Raw genomic sequence first — 20,791 nt, 5'->3', positions numbered from 1 at the left:
AACTAAATGATTCGTGAATTTCATAAATACATTATCCAAAAGACACTAACTTAACCTTGAACGAACGAAAACATATTTCTTATTGAATCAACTGCGATCCAATTAATTTATTCATAAAAATTAGGCTCCTTACCTATGATTTATATATTATTTATTCAGGGTACAACCTCTACCCGTTCCAGATGTTAAGACCACTACCTGAAAAAAAAACACTAGACTCATAACACTCCTGGCGCAGTTTTTTCAAGTCTCTTCCGGTTGTATAAATCTGCTGTTTTTTTTTATAAATTGATTTAAAATATAGCGAGCAAGAGAACATCGCTTGTAGTGGATTAAACTACTCCATTTAGCCTTATTTTAGCATTTACATTAAATTTAAAAAGCTCGATATATTTTCAACGAAGCAACATAACATTTTCATTGAAAGCTTTAACTTTGACTACTTACTATTTTCATTAAATATTCTCAACTATCTATGCGTCAAACTTGTAATGGTTTCATTGCTTCATATAATTTTATTATAAATATTTTATCATTGTATCAAAAATGAAAAATATTTATATGTAGTCATTTAATTTAAATTTTAATAGTTTCAAAATACTTTATAGCATAGATTATGATTTGTAGCATTGTTTATTAATTAAAGTTTATATTCTAATATAAATCAGACCATGTTGTGAATTTTAATGTTTTTTTTTATCTAAATGGCAAATAATTTCTTAGATTAATTACATCTTAGATAAACCTAGGGTTAATACTGCTTAAATTAATGATACCGTTCAAAGTAATTTAATATTAAAAACGTTTCTTATAAAAATAAATTCTCTCTCAACACTTGTCCAACTAATATGATAGCAAAAATCAAATCAATTAAATTTTTTGCTCAAAAAAAAAATACTTATTGCTCACATTTTATATATTTGTCTATATAATTAAACTGTTGCTCTATTTATAGCAGAAAAATACGATAATGTCTTAAGAAACAAGCAGAATTATCCTATTAGAGTTTATGGCCACTTATTTTTATAGCCAGTTTATTATTCATTATAGTATGCATAAACTCTTTAGCTCTAAAACAAATCTTATCAGATTAATTTACCATATTAGATAATAAACTTACGATAATAAATTGTACAACATAAAGGAGGTGTTCATAATAAGCCTAGCCGTTTATATGCGATAAAGATTAAATTACTATAGCACGAGTGTATTTACAATTAATATTCTAACTAAAGCTAAGTATTATCAGTTACATGCCCGTAAGGTAAACATGTAAATTAACATATTCAACAAAAAACAACCGTGTTTTGTTGAGTGTTAATTTAATAATACCTGAGAGGCTAAGAAATTAATTTCACATATAAGATTTTTATTATTATTTATCACGTACGAGCATAATGTTAGTTTACAGAATATGTGTATGTATATTATGTGCGTGTCACATAACACGTACAAAGAAAAGATAAGCAAGGATCAGCCATTATAATGATAAGATCGGATGCGGCCCTGGCTCACTAGAGGAAATTTGGTTCATTCTATATGAAAATAGGCTACACACCGACTTTTAGAAGTACGCCGGATAATATTGTGTTTTTTTATAGTATCTGTAACCTTTACAGTGTCAGTTATAGTGCTATTTCAGTATCATTATTATTAGCTAGAAATATTTCCATGTCTTCTAGGTTTTTTCGTATCATTGGTGTTTATAGTGTGTTTTTAAAATGGTTGCATCAACTAGTAATCTTACTAAACAAGAAGTTCGCTTAATACAATGATGTTATTAATAGGCATATAGCAAAATTTTATCGTGATTTGAAGCAAATTTTTTTATTCATTTTTTACATTGATGTATTCATTCAAAAAACACGTAGAAGGTTCTCATAAAATTTGGCGATGTGAATACTAAATCTCAATCCTTGTTTGAATACATTTACGGAAACATTTCTGGGTAAAATTCTCTACCTAGCAAGACTAATATAATGTAATACTTAGCAATATTAAAATGTAGCGTGTAGTGGATCAATCATTTCCATTGTGACTTCAGGTATTTTTATAATGACAGCGAATCCGCATTTGTACGAATTTAATATATATTTTGTTTCAAATCGTCCAAAAAAATTAAATGGTTTTTGAAGCGGGTTGAGCTCTAGTTTACGAATGTCGGACTGGACCGGGGTTGGTGTGAAGAGGGAAGCGGCTGCTTTCTCGGTTTTCTCTGTCTCTGACGATTGTTAGCACTGCTCCATTTGTCTCAAACTTAGACAAACAAAGTCAAAAAACGCAAATGTAAATTATTAATAAATTTTAAAATGTTAATACATGCGTTATATATTTGTTAATAATAATTTGGTCCGCATAGTTATGTTATTTAGGAATATTTTGCACTGTATTTATGGCATTCTAAGCGATACACAAAAAATAAACAATCATACTTTTTTGATGACCTTCTGGTTATATATGTCTCTCACTAGCACTACTACACAAATATACAATTACTTACAGTTTTTCGTAGTTGCTATACTACATAGAATCGATTTGTTTAAGAAATATTAGCTGGAATTAATCAAACAAATCAGCTATTAAGCCATTTGTATGATTTCGTATTCTTTCGCGGTGTCTATTATTAAGCCTTTCAAAATGATTCTTAATAGTGTCTATTTTTAGATCCTGGTGCAACATCGAATTGCGAACATACCAAGGAGCGTTTGCTGCGATTCTCAATGAAATATTCTGCTGGGCTTGTAATTTTTGAGGGTATTTGCGAGTATTTATAATATGTCCCCACACAGGGGATGCATAAGACATTGCGGGTCTGATTATTGCTTTATAAATTAGCAGTTTATTTTTTATACTTAGTTTACTTTTACGGCAAAGAAGGGGGTAAAGCTTAGCTCTTGTGTATTTAACTCGATGAATTAGAGTGTCTATGTGTGGTTTCCACGAAAGTTTAGAGTCTAAGGTAAGACCTAAGTATTTGGCCTTATTATGCCATTCTATCGGTTTATTATACATTTTAATTTTGGCTAAATTTTCTATAGCAAAGGCTTTTTTTCTTCTAAGAGAGAACATTACTGCGACGCTTTTTAGTGGATTTGCAGTGACCAGCCATTTGTCGAACCATTTTTCAATATTTTTTATTTTATTTTGAAGTTTAATTACCGCTCGATGAGGATTTTTATAGGTACACAAAATAGCTGTATCATCAGCGAATAGAGCAGTTATGTCGTTACCGCGGTGCTTGGTTGGAAAGTCGCTCGTAAATATAGTGAATAATAAAGGACCCAGTATTGAACCTTGGGGCACTCCAGCAGTTATAGGTCTGGGATTTGACAAATGATTTTCAAGTTTTATGTTGAAATTTCTCCCATTTAAAAAAGAGTTGATTAGTTTAATAAAATTAGCAGGGAATTTGAAATGTATTAGTTTGAATATGATGCCTGTGTGCCAGACACGATCGAAGGCTTTGGCGATGTCCAGGAACACTACTCCAGTGGACATTCTCTTGTCAAAGCCCCTTTGGATATGTTTCACCACTCGATGAAGTTGATCAGTAGCAGAGTGATGCGTGTTAACACACACAGACACCAATCCTCGTCAAGCAGGTGAGAGACTTAAGTCTAGAAACTGCGATAAAATATTAGATATTATAGAATCGATTCGAAAATCTAATATCGACTTTATAGTTAACAGTTGTGAAAAACTGAACTATGAAATATTATTATTGTATCATATTTTCTCTATTGGTGCAATAATCTCGTAAAAGCATGACTGAATATTTGGGTTAGCAAATACAAAAAAAATGTGATTTTGGAAAGAGTCGCACGCGTTTACCCCAAGAGCCGCATGCGGCTCGCGAGCTGCGGTTTGCCGACCCCTGGCCTAGGAGAGATATCGTTACTGGCCCGCTTTCGCCCCAACAGGCAATTTCAAGGATTTAAAAGTGTAATTGGATTTGTTATATATTTGTTCTCTTACTGTAATATTTGTAATGTTTAAACAAGTGAGAGATTCGGCAACTTATCATTTCACTCGTTATTTTTGCGAATGAAATATTTTTTTTCCATGGGAACAGACATCGAACGGGCATGCATTTCGCTGTAAAGTGTAATGAATTTGGTTTAGTACTCACAGTTAAAAATAAAAGCTTTGGACGCTGGTTACTGGTGATCTAGCGATGTATCACGTTCCCAAGAGTTTCAGAGAAATAAAATATAGATCAATTAGAAACATTAATCTTGATTTATCTTGGCTCAGATTAACACAGGACCATGACAAATAAAAAACTGGTTGATGCGGTCAAAGCCTACGTTGTGCTTTAGCAACAAGATGGATGGATATGATATTGCTCTTTATTATTTACCTGCTTGGTATATTTAATTTCTTAATAATTAATTAAATGATTATTATAATGTAATTAATATATCGTAATTAATTTATGTAAGCTTAATTAATATATCGTAATTTAATAAAATAAAAAGAGAAAGGACAATAGATACGAACACATCAATAAGATAATAAATAAGACAACAGTGACATTTTTTTGTATAAAATATATCGATTCAAAAAACTTATCACAATACAATATGTATGAATTTTTTACTGATTTATTTTTATCTGATAGATTTAAACAACCAGTCATAAATTAGATTAGGGTTTTATAACCTTTTTTAAACTGTGCCCCCATTTTTGAGTTTAATATTTTTATATGTAAAAGTAGCTCGGAAAAAACATAAAACCACATTAAAAATTCTACGGATGTTTAAATATAACGAAATGTATTTTTAATCTAAAAATCATAACAGATTTCTTGTAACATACTCGTATATATATATATATTTAATACTTAAATTTGTTTTTAAAAGTGAGTCATGAAAAAAATTCATATTTACTTTTTAAAATGATACTTGTGACAAGCAAAATAGCAATTTTTTTAATATCCGGTTGCATCGTTGTTAGCGACAAACGAAGATTTCCACAAAACAGCTGCGAATTTTGAGAGCAGATAAATCTTGATTTGTCTAGCTATGCTGTACGCTTTGTACACATTTACAGATATTAGTCGAGATAGGAAAGATTTTTTCTTTTCTTTCTCTCGATCTGGGAGCAATTGTGAAAATTTTGGAAGTGATATTAAGTTAGTTTTTTTTGAAATAATGCTTTTGCGTAATGGTTGTAGGTAAAAAAGCTGGAGATTTGGTAACGGGGTAATTGTAATCCCAGATAGAAAGCATTTGTAAAGGCACTTGAATGTTTATTGTACATTTGAGGGTGAATTTTACTTATTTGTTTGAATCACCAATAGTCACTCACATTGTCGTAACACTTGTTTAGCCAAGCGTAAAGAGCAAAAACTATTTGATTTATTGCGCTTTTAACACGTATTTGTGAAGTATTTTTTAACGGTCAGGCAGTCTCAATATGTATACATGTATATGTCGATATAAAATATACCACACCTTAAATGTTTATTCTGTCCCTGGTTTCTCTTATAGTGTACATAAAAGAAGTATTGTACCAAGAAAGGTTTTACGTCTCTCCTAAATTTAGTTGTAAGCTGAAGCCATGTTGAATATGTGAATTTATGTAATTCATAATAAGCCTTAATTAAAAAAAAATATTTTTTACTTTAAAAAAGTCATGAGCTTCATAATATTATTGATAATGGTCATATATTTATTTAAGATATATCTAAAAAAATATTGTAAAATGATTTCACTACAATATAGTTGGAATGCAAATTTAAAAATCGATTAATACAATTCATTCTATGTTTTATTCGCCATACTGTTATTTTGAGAACATATTTAATACAATTTAAGCCCAAAGATAATACAAATTGAAGTACGTTTTTGAAATAAATTATAGCGACAACTCTCTACGGTGAGACCGTGTATGTTGTTTCATTAATAAAACAATATATTTTTTTATGAAACATAATATTTGTAGCATGAACCAATCTAGCTATATACAATGAAAAGTTAATTAAATGTTATTTATTTTAACAATAAAAACATTTTTTATCAGTTACAATAATTAAAACGAAAGATTATGACAGTGTTGTTGTCACCAATAATAATATTTTTTAAATTTACATTTTATTATTATTGCTCCTAAATGTTTGCAAAAAAATCGATAAATTAAATAAAAATATACAAATAAAAAATCAGCTATTCTCAGTGTGAAATATATGTTTGTTTAGAACAAAAACGCTTTCTTCACATAACAATGAGAAAGCTTTTTTCACCCTCACAGCTCATAGACTACGCGGAAGCTCGTTATACTACACAAAAGTTGGCTAACAACGTGTGCAATTTTTCAAAGCTTGCTATCCCAATGTGTTCTCTCACTAGTTTAAAATGAAAAAATAAATACCTTCGCTCTTTACCATGCACGTAGTACATACGTACGCTGTGTACACAGCTTAATAAAAAGTACACACGCTTGATCCTTTGCATTATGTTTATTTGAGTACCTTCCGTACAAAAAAAGGTTTTACAAAATACATATCAATGAGTCCGCATATATATGTATGTTTAGATGGTAAAATAAAAAAAAAAGCGAACACAAAGTTATTTTTAAAATAATCAGCATCGACATTAATATACTACATACATAAATAACTCTCAAGACGACATAGTGTTCCGAAACAAAAATGTTATCTCCTACTTTGTATAAATAATAATTTACGTAGAAATTATTCGGTAGAGTTATTATCGTCGCATGTTTTTGGTGTAAGTTCATTCGATTAAGATTCACAATATATATATAAACCAATATATAAAAATCTCACCTCAAGAATCTGGTTCGTTCAAGTCTCTCGTATATTTTATCACAATGTTCATAGAATATCAAATTAACTCAGTATCATCTAGTGATATTATATTTGAACCAGTAAGAAAGTTAATATCTTGTAAAACCTTCCAAAGTTTAAACCTCATTAAAAGCTTTATATTAACATTGTTTCTAAAATTTCGTTTCCTTTGGTTTAAATATTAATTTACATCCAACGACTTAGCTAGATCTACAATCTGTTGTTGAAAAATCTATCATTGCGATTATTGTATTTCGTAAATTTTATATTATCATACAAGCAATAATCTGTGGTAAGATATTGTCTATTTCCTCTAAGATGTTGTTCTACACTCTACACTAAATACTTAAGTTACTTTATGGACTTCTAGATAATCATTGTTACAAGGTCCTCTTGAACATTAAATATCTTTAACAACCATATAATTAAGAGGAAAAAAACAAATAAAAAAATAGGCTGTACCAAAAAGCGTCTATTGACAATACCCAAATTAAATTTAAAAAATGTGACAAACATGGCAAAAAATATTTTCCAGCCATATTCGCACCGTAATCATTACATTGAAGTCTGAAATATTAAAGTTGTCAGCCTGAAATTTGTCCCAAATTAATTGTGCAGTACTCTGTTTTTGAGCGCTCTGTGGTATTTACAACGTAAGAAATAAGAATGTATTTCCCCGAAAAAAAATAAAAAATATTTATCACTTAATTTTTAATGTTATTATATTATATGCAAATTATAATTATATAATAGTCATTAATTCTTATCTCCCAGATAAGAATCAAATTGAAAAGCATTATGGTCCATATGAGATTCAAACTCAGATCTTTTAGAGAACAGATAAAATGTTCGATATTTGCTCACTTTTATCACAGATTGATTCACTTCGAAATACATTTTGAGAGGCACTAACACCGGCTCTCCAAAGAGACGCATTTGACACAGCCACACGACACTGACACATGAAATTTATTTATATATTGGGCTTCGTAATAAGTTGTGCAATAAAATATATATTGACAGATTTACCTCTCAGTGACTCAAAGTCATACCGCTTGCGATCAAAACCCGTAATAATAATTTTCTTAATGTTAACATATATTATTAGCTTATTGTATATATTGACATGTTCGGCTTTTCTTGTCATTATAAAAAAATGTCTTATTAAAGAGCTTATTCGGTAAGCATTAAATGGGTATCTGGTTATAAATGCTTACAAAATAAATTTAAAACTGTTTGATAAGAGATGAGTAGTGAACCTAGTTATATCTCAGATTAATACACAATTTAACTTAACATGTATGGCTTTAACTGTAACGTCTAATGCATATCATGTCGTCTCGTTGTGGATCACACTATCACAGCATCTCATGGGAAATAAGATCCCGTAGATAAGAAATAGATCGTGGAAGGAAACCCAACGTTTACACGCGCAGAGTAAACCCATTAAACCTAATTGAAAGCTGTCAATTTGTTTGCCCCGAGTATATACGCGCATACAAGTACGGACAAAACTGTCAATGTCATGTTTACATATTCAATATAATTATTTCGGCAAACATATTGTGATCGCAAGCAAATATTTATATCCGATCAAGGTCCAGGTCATGCAAAAATAAATACGTTATTTTACCTCCTGTAATAGGAATTATCGAAAATTGTTGTTATTGTGTAGATATTGTGGACTAAATATTTTTACTAGAGATGTTTGCCGTGGGTTTATTTTCTCGTCTGATATTTTTATTTAATTTTATCTGTCCGCATTTTGTATCCAATTATCTCGTATATTTTAGCACTTAACCATAAACTTTTTAAAAATATTTAAGAGATAGTAATCTATCATTTTGAACAGTGAGTCTTAATTAAAAGTATTTCAAGTCTTTTGAATATTATTTTATTATTCTTACAACATAAGCGTATTGCGTATTAGTTATTTTACGGATTAAAATAAATTTACTGAAAACGTGCTAGTTTATTCAGCAAGATCGCTAGACCTTACTGCTCTTGACATTTATAGAGTGTACAAATCTAAGCCACAAAATAAAAATGGGATATAGGCTTTTTTTCAAGTAGTATCTTGAACTACTTATATATAAGTAAAGAACAATTTTTTGTTCATATGCAGGGTTTGTAAAATATTATTAAAATGCTTTTAAATAAATTAATCATATTTTAGAAATATATAACAAAGGCAATAAGTGTAAATTGGCTGAATAATTGTTGATTTACAGAAAATGTAATAATTCATTAAAATGAAGCGACTTGATCTACGTTCGCTTTATTTTATAAAGTAATTCTTAGTAAAGTTAACACCACTAATAATGAAATAATATATATTTATTTACAATATAATGAATCGTAAGTTAATTTTTATGTTCTAAATTTAATAAATATTTCTTATCACGTTGATAATTACATACAAATAATTATTTTTCCATTTGTAATGACGACATATCATATTTATACGTCAGACTTAAAGACGTCGAAGATGCGCAAAATCTCTCTCAATAATCCGTCGATTTGTCCTACACCCGCGTTCCTTTTTTTATCGACACAAAAGGGAAAACGTGACACGAATTTTCCAAGGTCTGGTATTGTCATACGAAGCTATACAGTACCTACTATTTGAAACCAGGGAATCCCATTAGCCTGTTAAGATAAACATGGAATAGGATAAGAAAGAAATCTTTGAAAATTTTTATATCGTACGCACAACAATTTCATTGTTAAAATTGGAAAAAAGTCTACTCAAAGCAGATGTGAAAGTTGGGTGTGTTCAATACTTACGTTCTGGCAATTCTTGTTTATTTTATTTTTGGCGAAAAAGATAAGCATGTTGAAATTGAAAATGATGAATATAGCTATAAACAGTTTCGATATTCATACAAAACATTGACATTATTCGCGAAATGAAATTAAATTCGCATGTGTGAGCACAGTGAAAAGTTCGAGTACACGAACGTTAATATGTCACGCCACAATTTAGGGGGGAAATTCGTTAATAGTATTTATTACAGTAACTTGAAAAGTCAATATACACTTTATCAATAAATAAATTATACTAATTGATGTTTACAAACGAAAAAATTCCCTGAAATTTATTAGTTTGTAAATATCATTACAATTTATCTATCGACTAATATATACAATTGTTTCTGTTAAGAGCTAAACATTCGGTTAACAGTTTAATACTTCCTGTAATTATGTCGACATGATAAAAAAATAAAAAATAATAGTTTATTATTTGGCATTTCAAAAACAACCGCTACATGAGCCACGCTAAAGCCGACAGAAGCGAGAAGCAAGCCTTATCCAAACGGGGTTCTGTGAGGCAGGCGCGTCGCCTTGTTCTCGTCGCTTAGTGCGTGTGGAACCCATACGCTTTGTTTCCACACCTTCCCAATATTTCTTCTTTTTTAAATACTAGACCATGCATATTCTGTTTTATCTGTTAACTTCTGAATCGACATCTCTGTATTGGCTTCAATTTCTATGCGGTATCATAGATGATTTTTAATGTTCTACTTCTAGGCTTGTTTTTCAAACGAAAATTTTCAGATTTAAATCTTATGAACCACGTTTTAAATTGATGGACCAGTGAAACTTAAACACAGATGGCACAAATGTTTTGGTTGCTGTAGTTACTGATTTTTATTTGTGAAATTCATACAGCATACAAGTGCGTAAAAACACCTTACTCGGAACGAAATCTTCCATTAAAACTTGAGGTGTTTTTTTGTTGGTATGTTCGTAACGCACTCTCCAAATTTAATTGTATATCAATTGCACCTGTAAATAATATTATCTTATATAAAAAAAATCCAAACCTATCGAAAGAAAGACATGCGAACCAAACAATAAAGTTATTTAGTATAAAAACGTATTTTTTTTTGGGTATTGGGGTTGTAAAAAAAACTAAGTCTTCTGATTATTAAAATTTCTTTCAATGTATTATCATTTCTATGGTCTTATATAAATAAACTTTAAACTATAGTTGGCCCTTTCAACACGAACTTATATTTCTAGAGCTCCTAAAAGCACCATTGCAATTTTGTATGAATTAGGATATGTATGTTAAGAATTTGTAGTGCGATATTCAAAATATTGAACTGCTAATTATAGTTGTTCGTAATGTGTAATGTATAAATATCTCTTGCTTCTATTCTAATTGAAATTTTATTATTTGTCATCTTCATTTCATATAAATTATCTTCTCTCTCATTAGGAATATTTTTGTCGCCCTAAAGTTTTATTTAACTCCGTTTTTATATCATAAGCATTTATTTAGGGATATCTAAGAGTTATCTTTCATTAAAAAAATATTATTTTTCAATTATAAAGTGCCCCATGGGCAGCCATAAAACAAATTTCGTGCCACATAATACCGTAACGCCTAATTACGTTTACTAATAAAAATAAATTTCCAAGTAAAAAAATATATAATATTGTTGAAATCCATCTTTAGCTTTCAATGGTCAGTTAAGAAGGGACGGTGGTGGATATGGAAAAAAATACATTTAGCTCGATTATTTTACTGTGTACAGAATGAAAGCTGATGAATTGATCACCTTTCGTTTTGCTCGCTCTCTAGATCGAAGTTATTCACAGCAAATTTGTATCTTTCTACCTATAGCTATTACTCAATACACATAAGCTCTTTCCGTTGTTATACGTGACTCGTTGAATGAATTCACAAAAGTTTCCATAGAAAACTAAAATTCAGACAATACGCACGAATGTTTCGGTACCCGCTCGATGAATCGGAGTTATTAATTGTTCGCGTGTTTTTGTATTGTAGAGGGAAAAAATACATACTAAGTTAAAAAGGTTTATTAAATCGATTGTTATAACACATAGCGTATTAAATAGATTACACAATTGCGGTGTGAAAATCTAAGGTTGATGAAATTAAATTTTAATATATACTGACATGCAACAATTACTAAATATTAAATATATTATATTATTGTTCATTGTATTTTTGCTTATATAATACTTTAATTCATAGCATTGAAAGAGAATATTAACGGTATTTATACATTAGGTTTTTATTGTCCTTAAAATTATAATATCTCATACAAAAATAATTAATTTAAATATCATATCTAAAAACGTGAACATGTTTAATATAAATTATAAAAGCCAAAGGGGCATTACAAACATTTTCAGGAATGCCTGTAAATGACACTGTGGAACGATGTTCTTTCCAGGAATAAATTAAAATTATAAATTGTTATATAATGAATGATAATTCTTTTTTATATTATTATCTTTATGAAAAGTTTTGTACAATGTCTATTGTATTATAAAACTAGCCTAAGAAATAACAAGTGAGGTTAAAATCAATCTGTCTACATAATTGATAACCTTCGTGTGGTAACATGAATTATTATAGCAAATGTATGCATGCTCATATTATGTACGTTGTACATTGAAAATACTAATAAAAAAGATTGCAAAATATATATGAAATAAAAACACATAATACATTAACCAAAACAGCTCCTAAAAGTTCACAATGCAGATTGGTTTCGCAAGCGATCGTAAAATATTTTAAAATAATTTTTGTGAAGAGACGAAACCCTGAAATATATAAATAAAACTCTTAAAATGAAACTGTTATCTGTAAAATAAAACTCATATTTTCGCAGTCTGCGATAAACATAAATCGTGGAAAGAGAAAGAAGATATTAATTATTTTCATAGAGATTGAAATTTTCCAGCAACGCACATACATTTGGAACGTGGAAAAAATAATTAAAATCGGCTTAACGACTAAACCCTGACAGTTAATAAATACCTGTAGTTTACAAAGAGTAATATATATTTAAGGTTTATAACATAGATTTATACTAAATTTAATATTCTTATATAATATATAATTTTTCTATTCAATTATTTAATTAAAAATTTAACAATAAATAAAAAAGCTTTAATGACATATCATTAATCGCCCTTTGCTATTAAATAAATTTCTTTAAAGAAAATTTATTTGAAATGCTCTGAATCAATTAATGTTACGTCGCCGTAAATCATTTGATTGCTTTTGAGACATAAATTGTAATTACAATCAGGTAAAACATTAAAAATTTAATTAACAGCTACAGACATACTGTTGTATGTATAAATATGAGTTTATTATTAGTTACGCGCATTTAACTGAAACGGTTAATAAATAATAATGGCAAAGTTGAACAAATACAACTTTACCTAATTTAGTATTCGTTTCGTACGACAAAGCCGCGTTTAATATTTCACATTATCGTCTAGTCGAAACTTTTTGAGCTTTCAACCTGATTGCCACGTGAATAACTTATTGTATTTAATATTTTGTCAATAGTTCGTGTATTGTGTATCAAACGCTTGACTTCAATAAAAAAATCAAAACTTTTCAAGAATATATTATATGATATGCTATTGACTATTGATAAATATTATTCATGCAAAGATATTTCTTTAATGTATTATATATAAATGTAAACATAAGTTTCAACTACAATTGCGCATGCAATATTTTTCTGTGTAAATTATTCAGTTATTAAATTTAACAGCATTTTATATAATGAATGAATAAGCTTGAATAATTATACTGATTTTTCCATGCAATCATAAATCGTAGTTTATTTTTTTATCAGACAACTGAGCTATAAATATACACATTGTACATTATACATGCATGTATTATATATGTTTATAAAAAAAAACATTTTATATAATATAATAAAAATATTAAATAGTGTTATTATACATATATAAAAAAATATATTTCACAATTTTTTTTGAGTTCTCTTTAACAATGAGTATTTGCACCTCTCAGATTTTAGATAGAAGTATAAATACGTGTAATCCATTCGTGCAGCACTGCCGTTACCAGTAATAAATACCTAAGAGTCCAACCCTATGGGTGGGCACCCAGCTTGTGACGGCCGGATGAGCGGTTCCCCCACCTCCGTAGTAGTAAATATGTTATTGGAGATGTATTATTTCTCCCGAGCACTCGCTTGCGTATCATTCTCGTATCAGCCTTCAGCCCTGGACCCTAGGAGGGGCCGAGCCCTTTGCCCCTCTTAAAGTTTTAAGTGTTTGTTATCTTGCAAAACATTTCTTACGAATTTGTATTGTTAATATGTGTTTGTATGCTATCTGAGCTGATGTGTTTTATGAAAGTCAGATTTATTATGAAAAAAAATATAAATGCCTTTAATTTATGTATAAATATATGTATTGAAAAAATATTTAATGAATTAGTCAAAACAACTTTAAAATATTATTTTAATTGTTCATTAATTTCAGATTGTTGTATATGCAATACATTTTGCATTATGTACTTTGTTAATTCTTTAGGTTTAATAATATATTGTGGTACACGTTTCACCTTACTCACGTGTCTCATTAAAACATTTTCATTTATAGTCTTTGTCAATTTGAGTATCCTGTTTGAGTTGTACAAATCCTGTATTTCATATATGAATTCAAACAGGCGACGACAGACGACACCTTCCAAGATCAAATGTTAATTGCTATCTGTCTCTGTATATACATATATATTAAGTTCTCTCAAAAGACTGTCTCTATCCGAGTACTATTTATTAAAAGCGTATTGTTTTTATTATTAAATAAACTTACTTAACGTTGTTTTAATTGTATTTAAAAAGTAATTTATTTAAAAGTTTCTTTCATTTTCTTTCAGATCAAAGAGAAGACGGGCGGTGTTAAATTAAAATATGAATTTTAGTACTAAAATATATTTTCAAAAAACATCGAAAATGAGCGGAAGATAAAAACACGAACGCTTTTATATAAAAAAATCTAATATATTTATGTATATATCACCTGAAAGTATTGTATGCCCACCGCAGCGAGTTATTTGACGTTTTCCGGTGATTCGAATAATTTATAGTGAAAAGAGGCGGAGAACGTAAAAAAATGACTCTTAAATCCGAGGAATGAAATCGTGAAGCAAATATGGGAGCCAATCAGTCCGGCAGGGATGATTTTAACTTTGACGGAGGGGACGGTGAGTAAATTTTTATATATATATATTTTTTTAGAATTATTCACATATATAGTATAGGTACCTTTGTGATGCTCATTGTACTACTATGACAGCGCGTGACTGATGATACGCATTGTAATGCGAATAATACGTCTGATCGATATGAAAACACACATTTAAAGATGCAGAACAATTCTGAATATCATGAAATATTAATTTTTTTATATATTTTCATTCAACACAAAAAAATATTGACAGGTACAGATAAATGAAAGAATATCATAAAAATTCACTGTGCACACAAATAATATTTATATTAATTGCCTGGTATGCCATTATCGAATTTTGTCTCATGTCTTAGTCAACGCCGAGAGTTTTTGGGAAAGTTTGCAACATTTCCAAGAATCGGGAGAAAGCCCTTGTCAACATCGTTTTGACACTAACGTCGAAATTAACTTTTGATTGAACGCTGGAAAAACTTATCTTGAAAAAATATTTATCTATGTAATTTATAAATTAACAAAGGTTGAAATATATTATATTATAGTATTATTATATATACAGGTAACCCAAAAATATCGATATTTTTATTCTGAATATTTACTGTTCACGAATTATAAATAATCTAGCCTTACTATCAATAAATGAGCCTTTGATTTTGAAAGTGAGGTAAGTCCATATTATATTATTGTTGGATAATTAATGGTTTGCGTTTGAACTGATTTAAAAAAATTAGTAAGCACTTAAACTTATGTTATATTGTTTACGATCTTTTTCATGAAAAAATCATATGCAATAATTATATTCGCGTTATTTAAACAAAAAGCATGTTTTTAATGGGGCCCTATGGACTAACCTCACTTCCAAAAGCAATGATTTTATATTTTCAAAAGTTTAATTGTGATTAGAAAAAGTAGAATAATTTATTTCTTAACTTTTCTATTTTATATGAGAGATATGGGCGTGCGTTCCGCACGCTTTATCTTTAACTCACTCTCACCGTACGCTTCATAAGATTCCCATGTCGTCTGGACGAAGTACCGTTACACGAAATAGCATGCTTTATCTCTTTCTTCATTGCGTGCGACAACCCTCCTACTTTTATTTCTAGGGGATCGGCGTCAGTTCTGGATTGTTAAATGAATACATTTGATTAACCTACAATACCACTAACTTCATTCCATAATTTTGGTACTTATGTATCTGATTTTTTTAATTTTGCGCAGAATTTCAAAGTTTTTTTAAATAAATATAATTATTATAGTCATTATTAAATGTGTTCCTACTATTGCTGTTTCAAAAGCAATAAAATATTTGTATTTAATATAAGAAAAGAGCATTATTATATAATTAAAATAAAATGGTAAATATTTCTTTAGAAACGCAGGGTAACACCCCCACGGTGTATGGCTGAGAGGCAAATAGTAGTGGATTCTAATTAGAATGTAACGGTAAACCGTCGAGCTCGATAGGGAATCTTATGATGCGTACGGGCCTGAATAATACTGTGTATTGTTTTTTGAGCACCGTGACGTATTAGGATAACCAGTTATGGCACGATGGTCATAATTGTATTCAAATCAATAAATAAAAATACATTCTTTTTTGAAATTCTATTTTATATACATATGTAATAAAGAAAAAAATATATAAAAATATTTTTTTAATATTTTAAGGCAGCCTTACAATTTTTATTTTTCATACCAAGAAAGTTAATATTAAACATCGAATCTAAATATGTATAAAATAGACATACTAATTAACATAATAATTTCTTGCTAACAAACAGTTTAACGTGAACTCTATTTTTATTAAAAGGTCACTTCACATCATAAATACAAATACCAAGAATTAAATATATAAATGAAAAGCATTTTTATAATCATGGTTGATAAATAAATTATATAATAATATAAATATAATTAATTGCAATTAAAAAAATTACAGAACTAGAGGAAAATCATTTTAATAAATATTCGCGCTACTTGTTATGTATGTATACCAATACTTTTTCAACATAAATATATTATTTTTTAAGCCTAACTCCAATATTTATTTGTTGTTTAATTTAAAAACATAAATACTCAATGCAGTAATTAAAAAAAACATGTGTATAGTAAATAATTTAGTTAATTTATATCTGATTTGAATTAAAATACATTGTAAGAATAGGCAACTATTTAATACCCGAAATCGATCAGAGGTCAACAAGACAGAATTAAGACATATCCCATGGCGGAAATCTGATCTCAATCGAATTGGTGAAATATCTTAGAGGCACAAGCCGAGATCATTTTCTACGCCTGAAATATGATACTACTCAACTATTTTATACCGTTAATTTATATCAAACCTTATCTCTTTTTTCACAGTCAACTTTGACCACTTTCACATACTAAGGGCGATCGGAAAAGGAAGCTTCGGAAAGGTAAGATTAAAGAGCTTTTATATAATAGTTTATGTAAGATATAAAATAAAACACTAATGGTCCTAAAATATTATTTATATTGAATAGCACATAGCTTATCCTCTAATTGTTTATTATTTATTATTTAATCATATCTTTTCAATTGCACATTCGAAATAAATACAGCCCAAATTGGTATCCATAGTCGATACTATAAAACCTTTTTTAACATTTTCGTATTTTACGAAGTTGAACGTTAATGTATATGACCCTTCCACCATTGCACCTAATGGCACTTGAGAAATATCCGCAATCATGTTCTCAATCCGGTATTTGCTCTGAAAATTGATATTAAATTATATTTTGTATGATAAGCTATAAATAGCTACAATAAGGAGTCTCTCCTAATCATTTTTTTAATATAAATCAGATTATGATTTATATGTGAACAGGTAAAACGTGTTTATTTTGCTGTAAATTATAGCTTTTTCAAACACAGTAACTTGAGGTCAGAGATATGTTTTATCAAAATACTTACTGGAGGAATTGGGCAATCTGGTAGGTTGGTTGCTGATAAATAATATCCGTAAATGTTGTTATCTTTCTTGTTTGCAATTTCTTTGCATAAATTTTGTAAGGTGTGTGTTACTATTGTTTCTTTTCCGGCTACGGTGACCTTTTCTATTTTTATATCGATCTGAGGAGCGGTAATACAAGTATATAAATTAAAAGTTAATAGTTTGAATTGAAATAAACTAAAAGAAACGGTATAATATATATCACATTGTAACCCTTCATAATAACTTTAATAAATAATGGAAGGTTTAATATAATATATGTTTTTTTTTAAATACAGCAATACTATTCTTGAAAGAATTATTTTATATGATTTTAGGATTACGAGTTATGATATGTGGTATTTGTTACTATACAGATGACAAATAATGACTTGTTATCCTGAAATTATTTAAAATAATTTATTTTGATCCTTGCAATGCGTTGAATGTTCAATAAATTTTGTATTAAATTATTCTTACTACCAAATTGTATTATTTTAATACATATTTGTAATATTTAGAATAAGGTAGATTTTTGTGTGTGGAAGTTTATATAAAAGATACACTCTTTTTCTTAAATATGCTATAAAATATGTTTACAAATTAAAACTAGAAAATATTTACAAGGGTTGTTTTCAGATTCAAATTACGGCACTTAACAGTGTCAGTAAAACTCGTATATAATCATTAAAACTAAGTGGTTATGAGATCTGCTTATAAAGATTGAAAAAATTTCATTATATTTTTCATTGAAGTTTCGATATAAGACAATCAGCAAAAGATTATTAAATACAATAATACAATAGTTGATCTAACACAAAATTGAATTACAAACTCTGTAGTTTGAGAATATGTACACTTTATTATATATTATTTTCCGTAACATAAAATTTCTTAAGAGTAAATGCTTGTTTCGAAGAATATTTTTAGACTACCCGAGAATTTTACCACATACTAAAGTCATACATAATCAAAATCGTCGAGATAAAGAATGTCTGCACAAAGCAGGAATTCACTCGAATGACGTCATTGTAAAATTATAAACAGAATAGAATATAGGTTTGAATTTCAATTGTTCTTAAAGAAGTTTAAAAATATAGGATATTTATAAAATGATTCACTTGTTTTTTTACAACGAAAAAAAAAAGAATAAAAATATGTAATCACGCACTCTTAATAAATCATTTATCTCCTGTTTAAACATAAAATCACCCTCCAGTTTTACTGAAGTTTCGTTAATTCGCGTCGGTAAAAGATCGATCATGTCGGTGAATCTTTGACTTTTCTCATCAGTGCAAGTTCTCACAGCGGAAGAATAGTTTAGAACATGCGTCGTTTTCTGTTGACGAAATGTTAAAAATAATTTTATATAATTAACAGTAAATCATGTGAGTAATATGCTTACCTTTTTCTTTCCATTGGTGTTCGTTAAGGATAGTAAAACTATTAAAAAATACAATATCGCACGTTCACTCATGTCGAAACGGTCTGATATCACTGACGCAATTTACCATTATCAACACTTTATTAACTATATTTTATACAATAACAATGCATGTGTCAAACGCCAACTATTAATTGTATTCGCACAATAGGGCACATTACGGAAGTGTATATCGATATATTTAATACAATATAATTGTAGACAATAATAATGTGATTATGATTATAAAATAATTATATATTTAATATCCTTAAATGAATAAAAAATGATTGTGTATTTTATACATATACAATGTATATTTATAAATTTATTATTTAATACTTTTACATTGTATAATAGTAACTATAATTAAATAAATAAATATAATTACTAGTTGGTTTATATTGTTTATTAATTTTTTGCAATGCTTTCTTATATTTTGCATTACGATTAATTTAAATTTTATTTTTACTGTAATGTATACATTAAAATAATATGATTTTTAATTTTAAACTAAAATAAATATGTACAAAATCAAAATCAATATTTTTGAGAACTTGAGAAAGTATTGTGTTTTTAATATCATCCGCTTATGTTTATTGTCGTTGTTACCGTATCATAAAAAATCAGATAAATCGTTTTAATTGTGTTGATAAGATCTGTAAATATTTAGTTAATATTATCATCATAAATAAAAGTAAGGAGCAAGGCAACCTTTGCGATTAACGATTTCTGAGATTTAGCCAATCTTTTATCGTCGAGCCATCTTATAAAAAATCAAATTAAACTTTCGTGAAAAAAACACAAAGCCTTCATTTGACTAAAAGCTTTGTTCAACACCAAATGTGATGTTAACAAGCTGGGATTGTAATCAATTGGAACAGGCACTGCGGGGATGGTATTAGTTATTCAGACTATAGGATCTGTTAGATCAAACCATTCTACAATTTGAATTTTGAGTCTGTTTTCAGTCGCAATTTATTTATAATCCAAAATTTAATGATGTAATAATTTAAAAATATGTTTATTTTTTTGTAGCATTTTTTGGTGGTCCTCTCTTTATTTAAAATAATATTTAATTTATTTGATGTCATTTTTATTAAATAATTCATGAGTATTATTTTTATTTTAGGTTTGCATTGTGCAAAAGAAGGATACAAAGCAGATGTTTGCAATGAAATATATGAATAAGGCAGCCTGTGCCGAAAGGGAAGCCCTAAGGAACGTACTGCGCGAAGTGGAGCTGCTCACTCAACTGGAACTTCCATTTCTCGTCAATCTGTGGTTTAGTTTCCAAGGTAAAATATAAATTTAAAATATTTATTACAGGAACTTTTTATTAAAACCGTGGCAAGACTTCGTAGAATATCCTGTTTAGTTTTAATCATATTCGTACACGGCAGCTTCATAAAAGCTGCTAGTCTACCTCGGAGCGCCTAGCTTATGGCAGTTCTCACATAAATTTAATATAACACTTAATTTACAAATATATGCAGTAGTTAAAAATTCATATTAATTCAGCAAACCTGAATTAAAACTGGTAAATATTTATTGAAACTGTAGTTATTGTTAAAAATTCAAATTAAAACATAGTGTT

At 28.6% G+C, this 20,791-nt stretch overlaps 2 protein-coding genes across 2 annotated transcripts in view; one reads left to right on the top strand and one right to left on the bottom strand.

Moving 5' to 3' along the window:
• The window catches only part of LOC148228141 (serine/threonine-protein kinase 32A), a 98,461-nt gene that overhangs the window by 37,221 nt on the left and 40,449 nt on the right, over positions 1-20,791 (top strand). The window contains exons 2-4 of the mRNA XM_088199502.1: positions 14,502-14,828; positions 17,180-17,235; positions 20,327-20,492. Of these exons, the coding sequence (XP_088055628.1) occupies positions 14,777-14,828; positions 17,180-17,235; positions 20,327-20,492 (274 nt within the window). The 5' untranslated portion in view covers positions 14,502-14,776. The remainder of the gene's footprint in view (positions 1-14,501; positions 14,829-17,179; positions 17,236-20,326; positions 20,493-20,791) is intronic.
• On the bottom strand, positions 17,364-19,259 carry LOC148228142 (uncharacterized). The gene is made up of 4 exons (XM_088200153.1): positions 19,177-19,259; positions 18,943-19,110; positions 17,753-17,911; positions 17,364-17,552 (listed from the first exon to the last, which is right to left on the bottom strand). The coding sequence occupies exons 1-4, from the start codon at positions 19,246-19,248 to the stop codon at positions 17,364-17,366; spliced, it is 588 nt and encodes a 195-aa protein (XP_088056279.1). The 5' UTR covers positions 19,249-19,259.

Source organism: Plectrocnemia conspersa, unplaced genomic scaffold (assembly GCF_051122295.1).
Source record: "Plectrocnemia conspersa isolate PC_06_02 unplaced genomic scaffold, ASM5112229v1 ptg000012l, whole genome shotgun sequence".
In the NCBI taxonomy this organism is placed as follows: Eukaryota; Metazoa; Arthropoda; class Insecta; order Trichoptera; family Polycentropodidae; genus Plectrocnemia; species Plectrocnemia conspersa.
The sequence above is the reverse complement of the archived record's forward strand: the minus strand, read 5'-3'. Positions and strand labels throughout refer to the sequence as shown.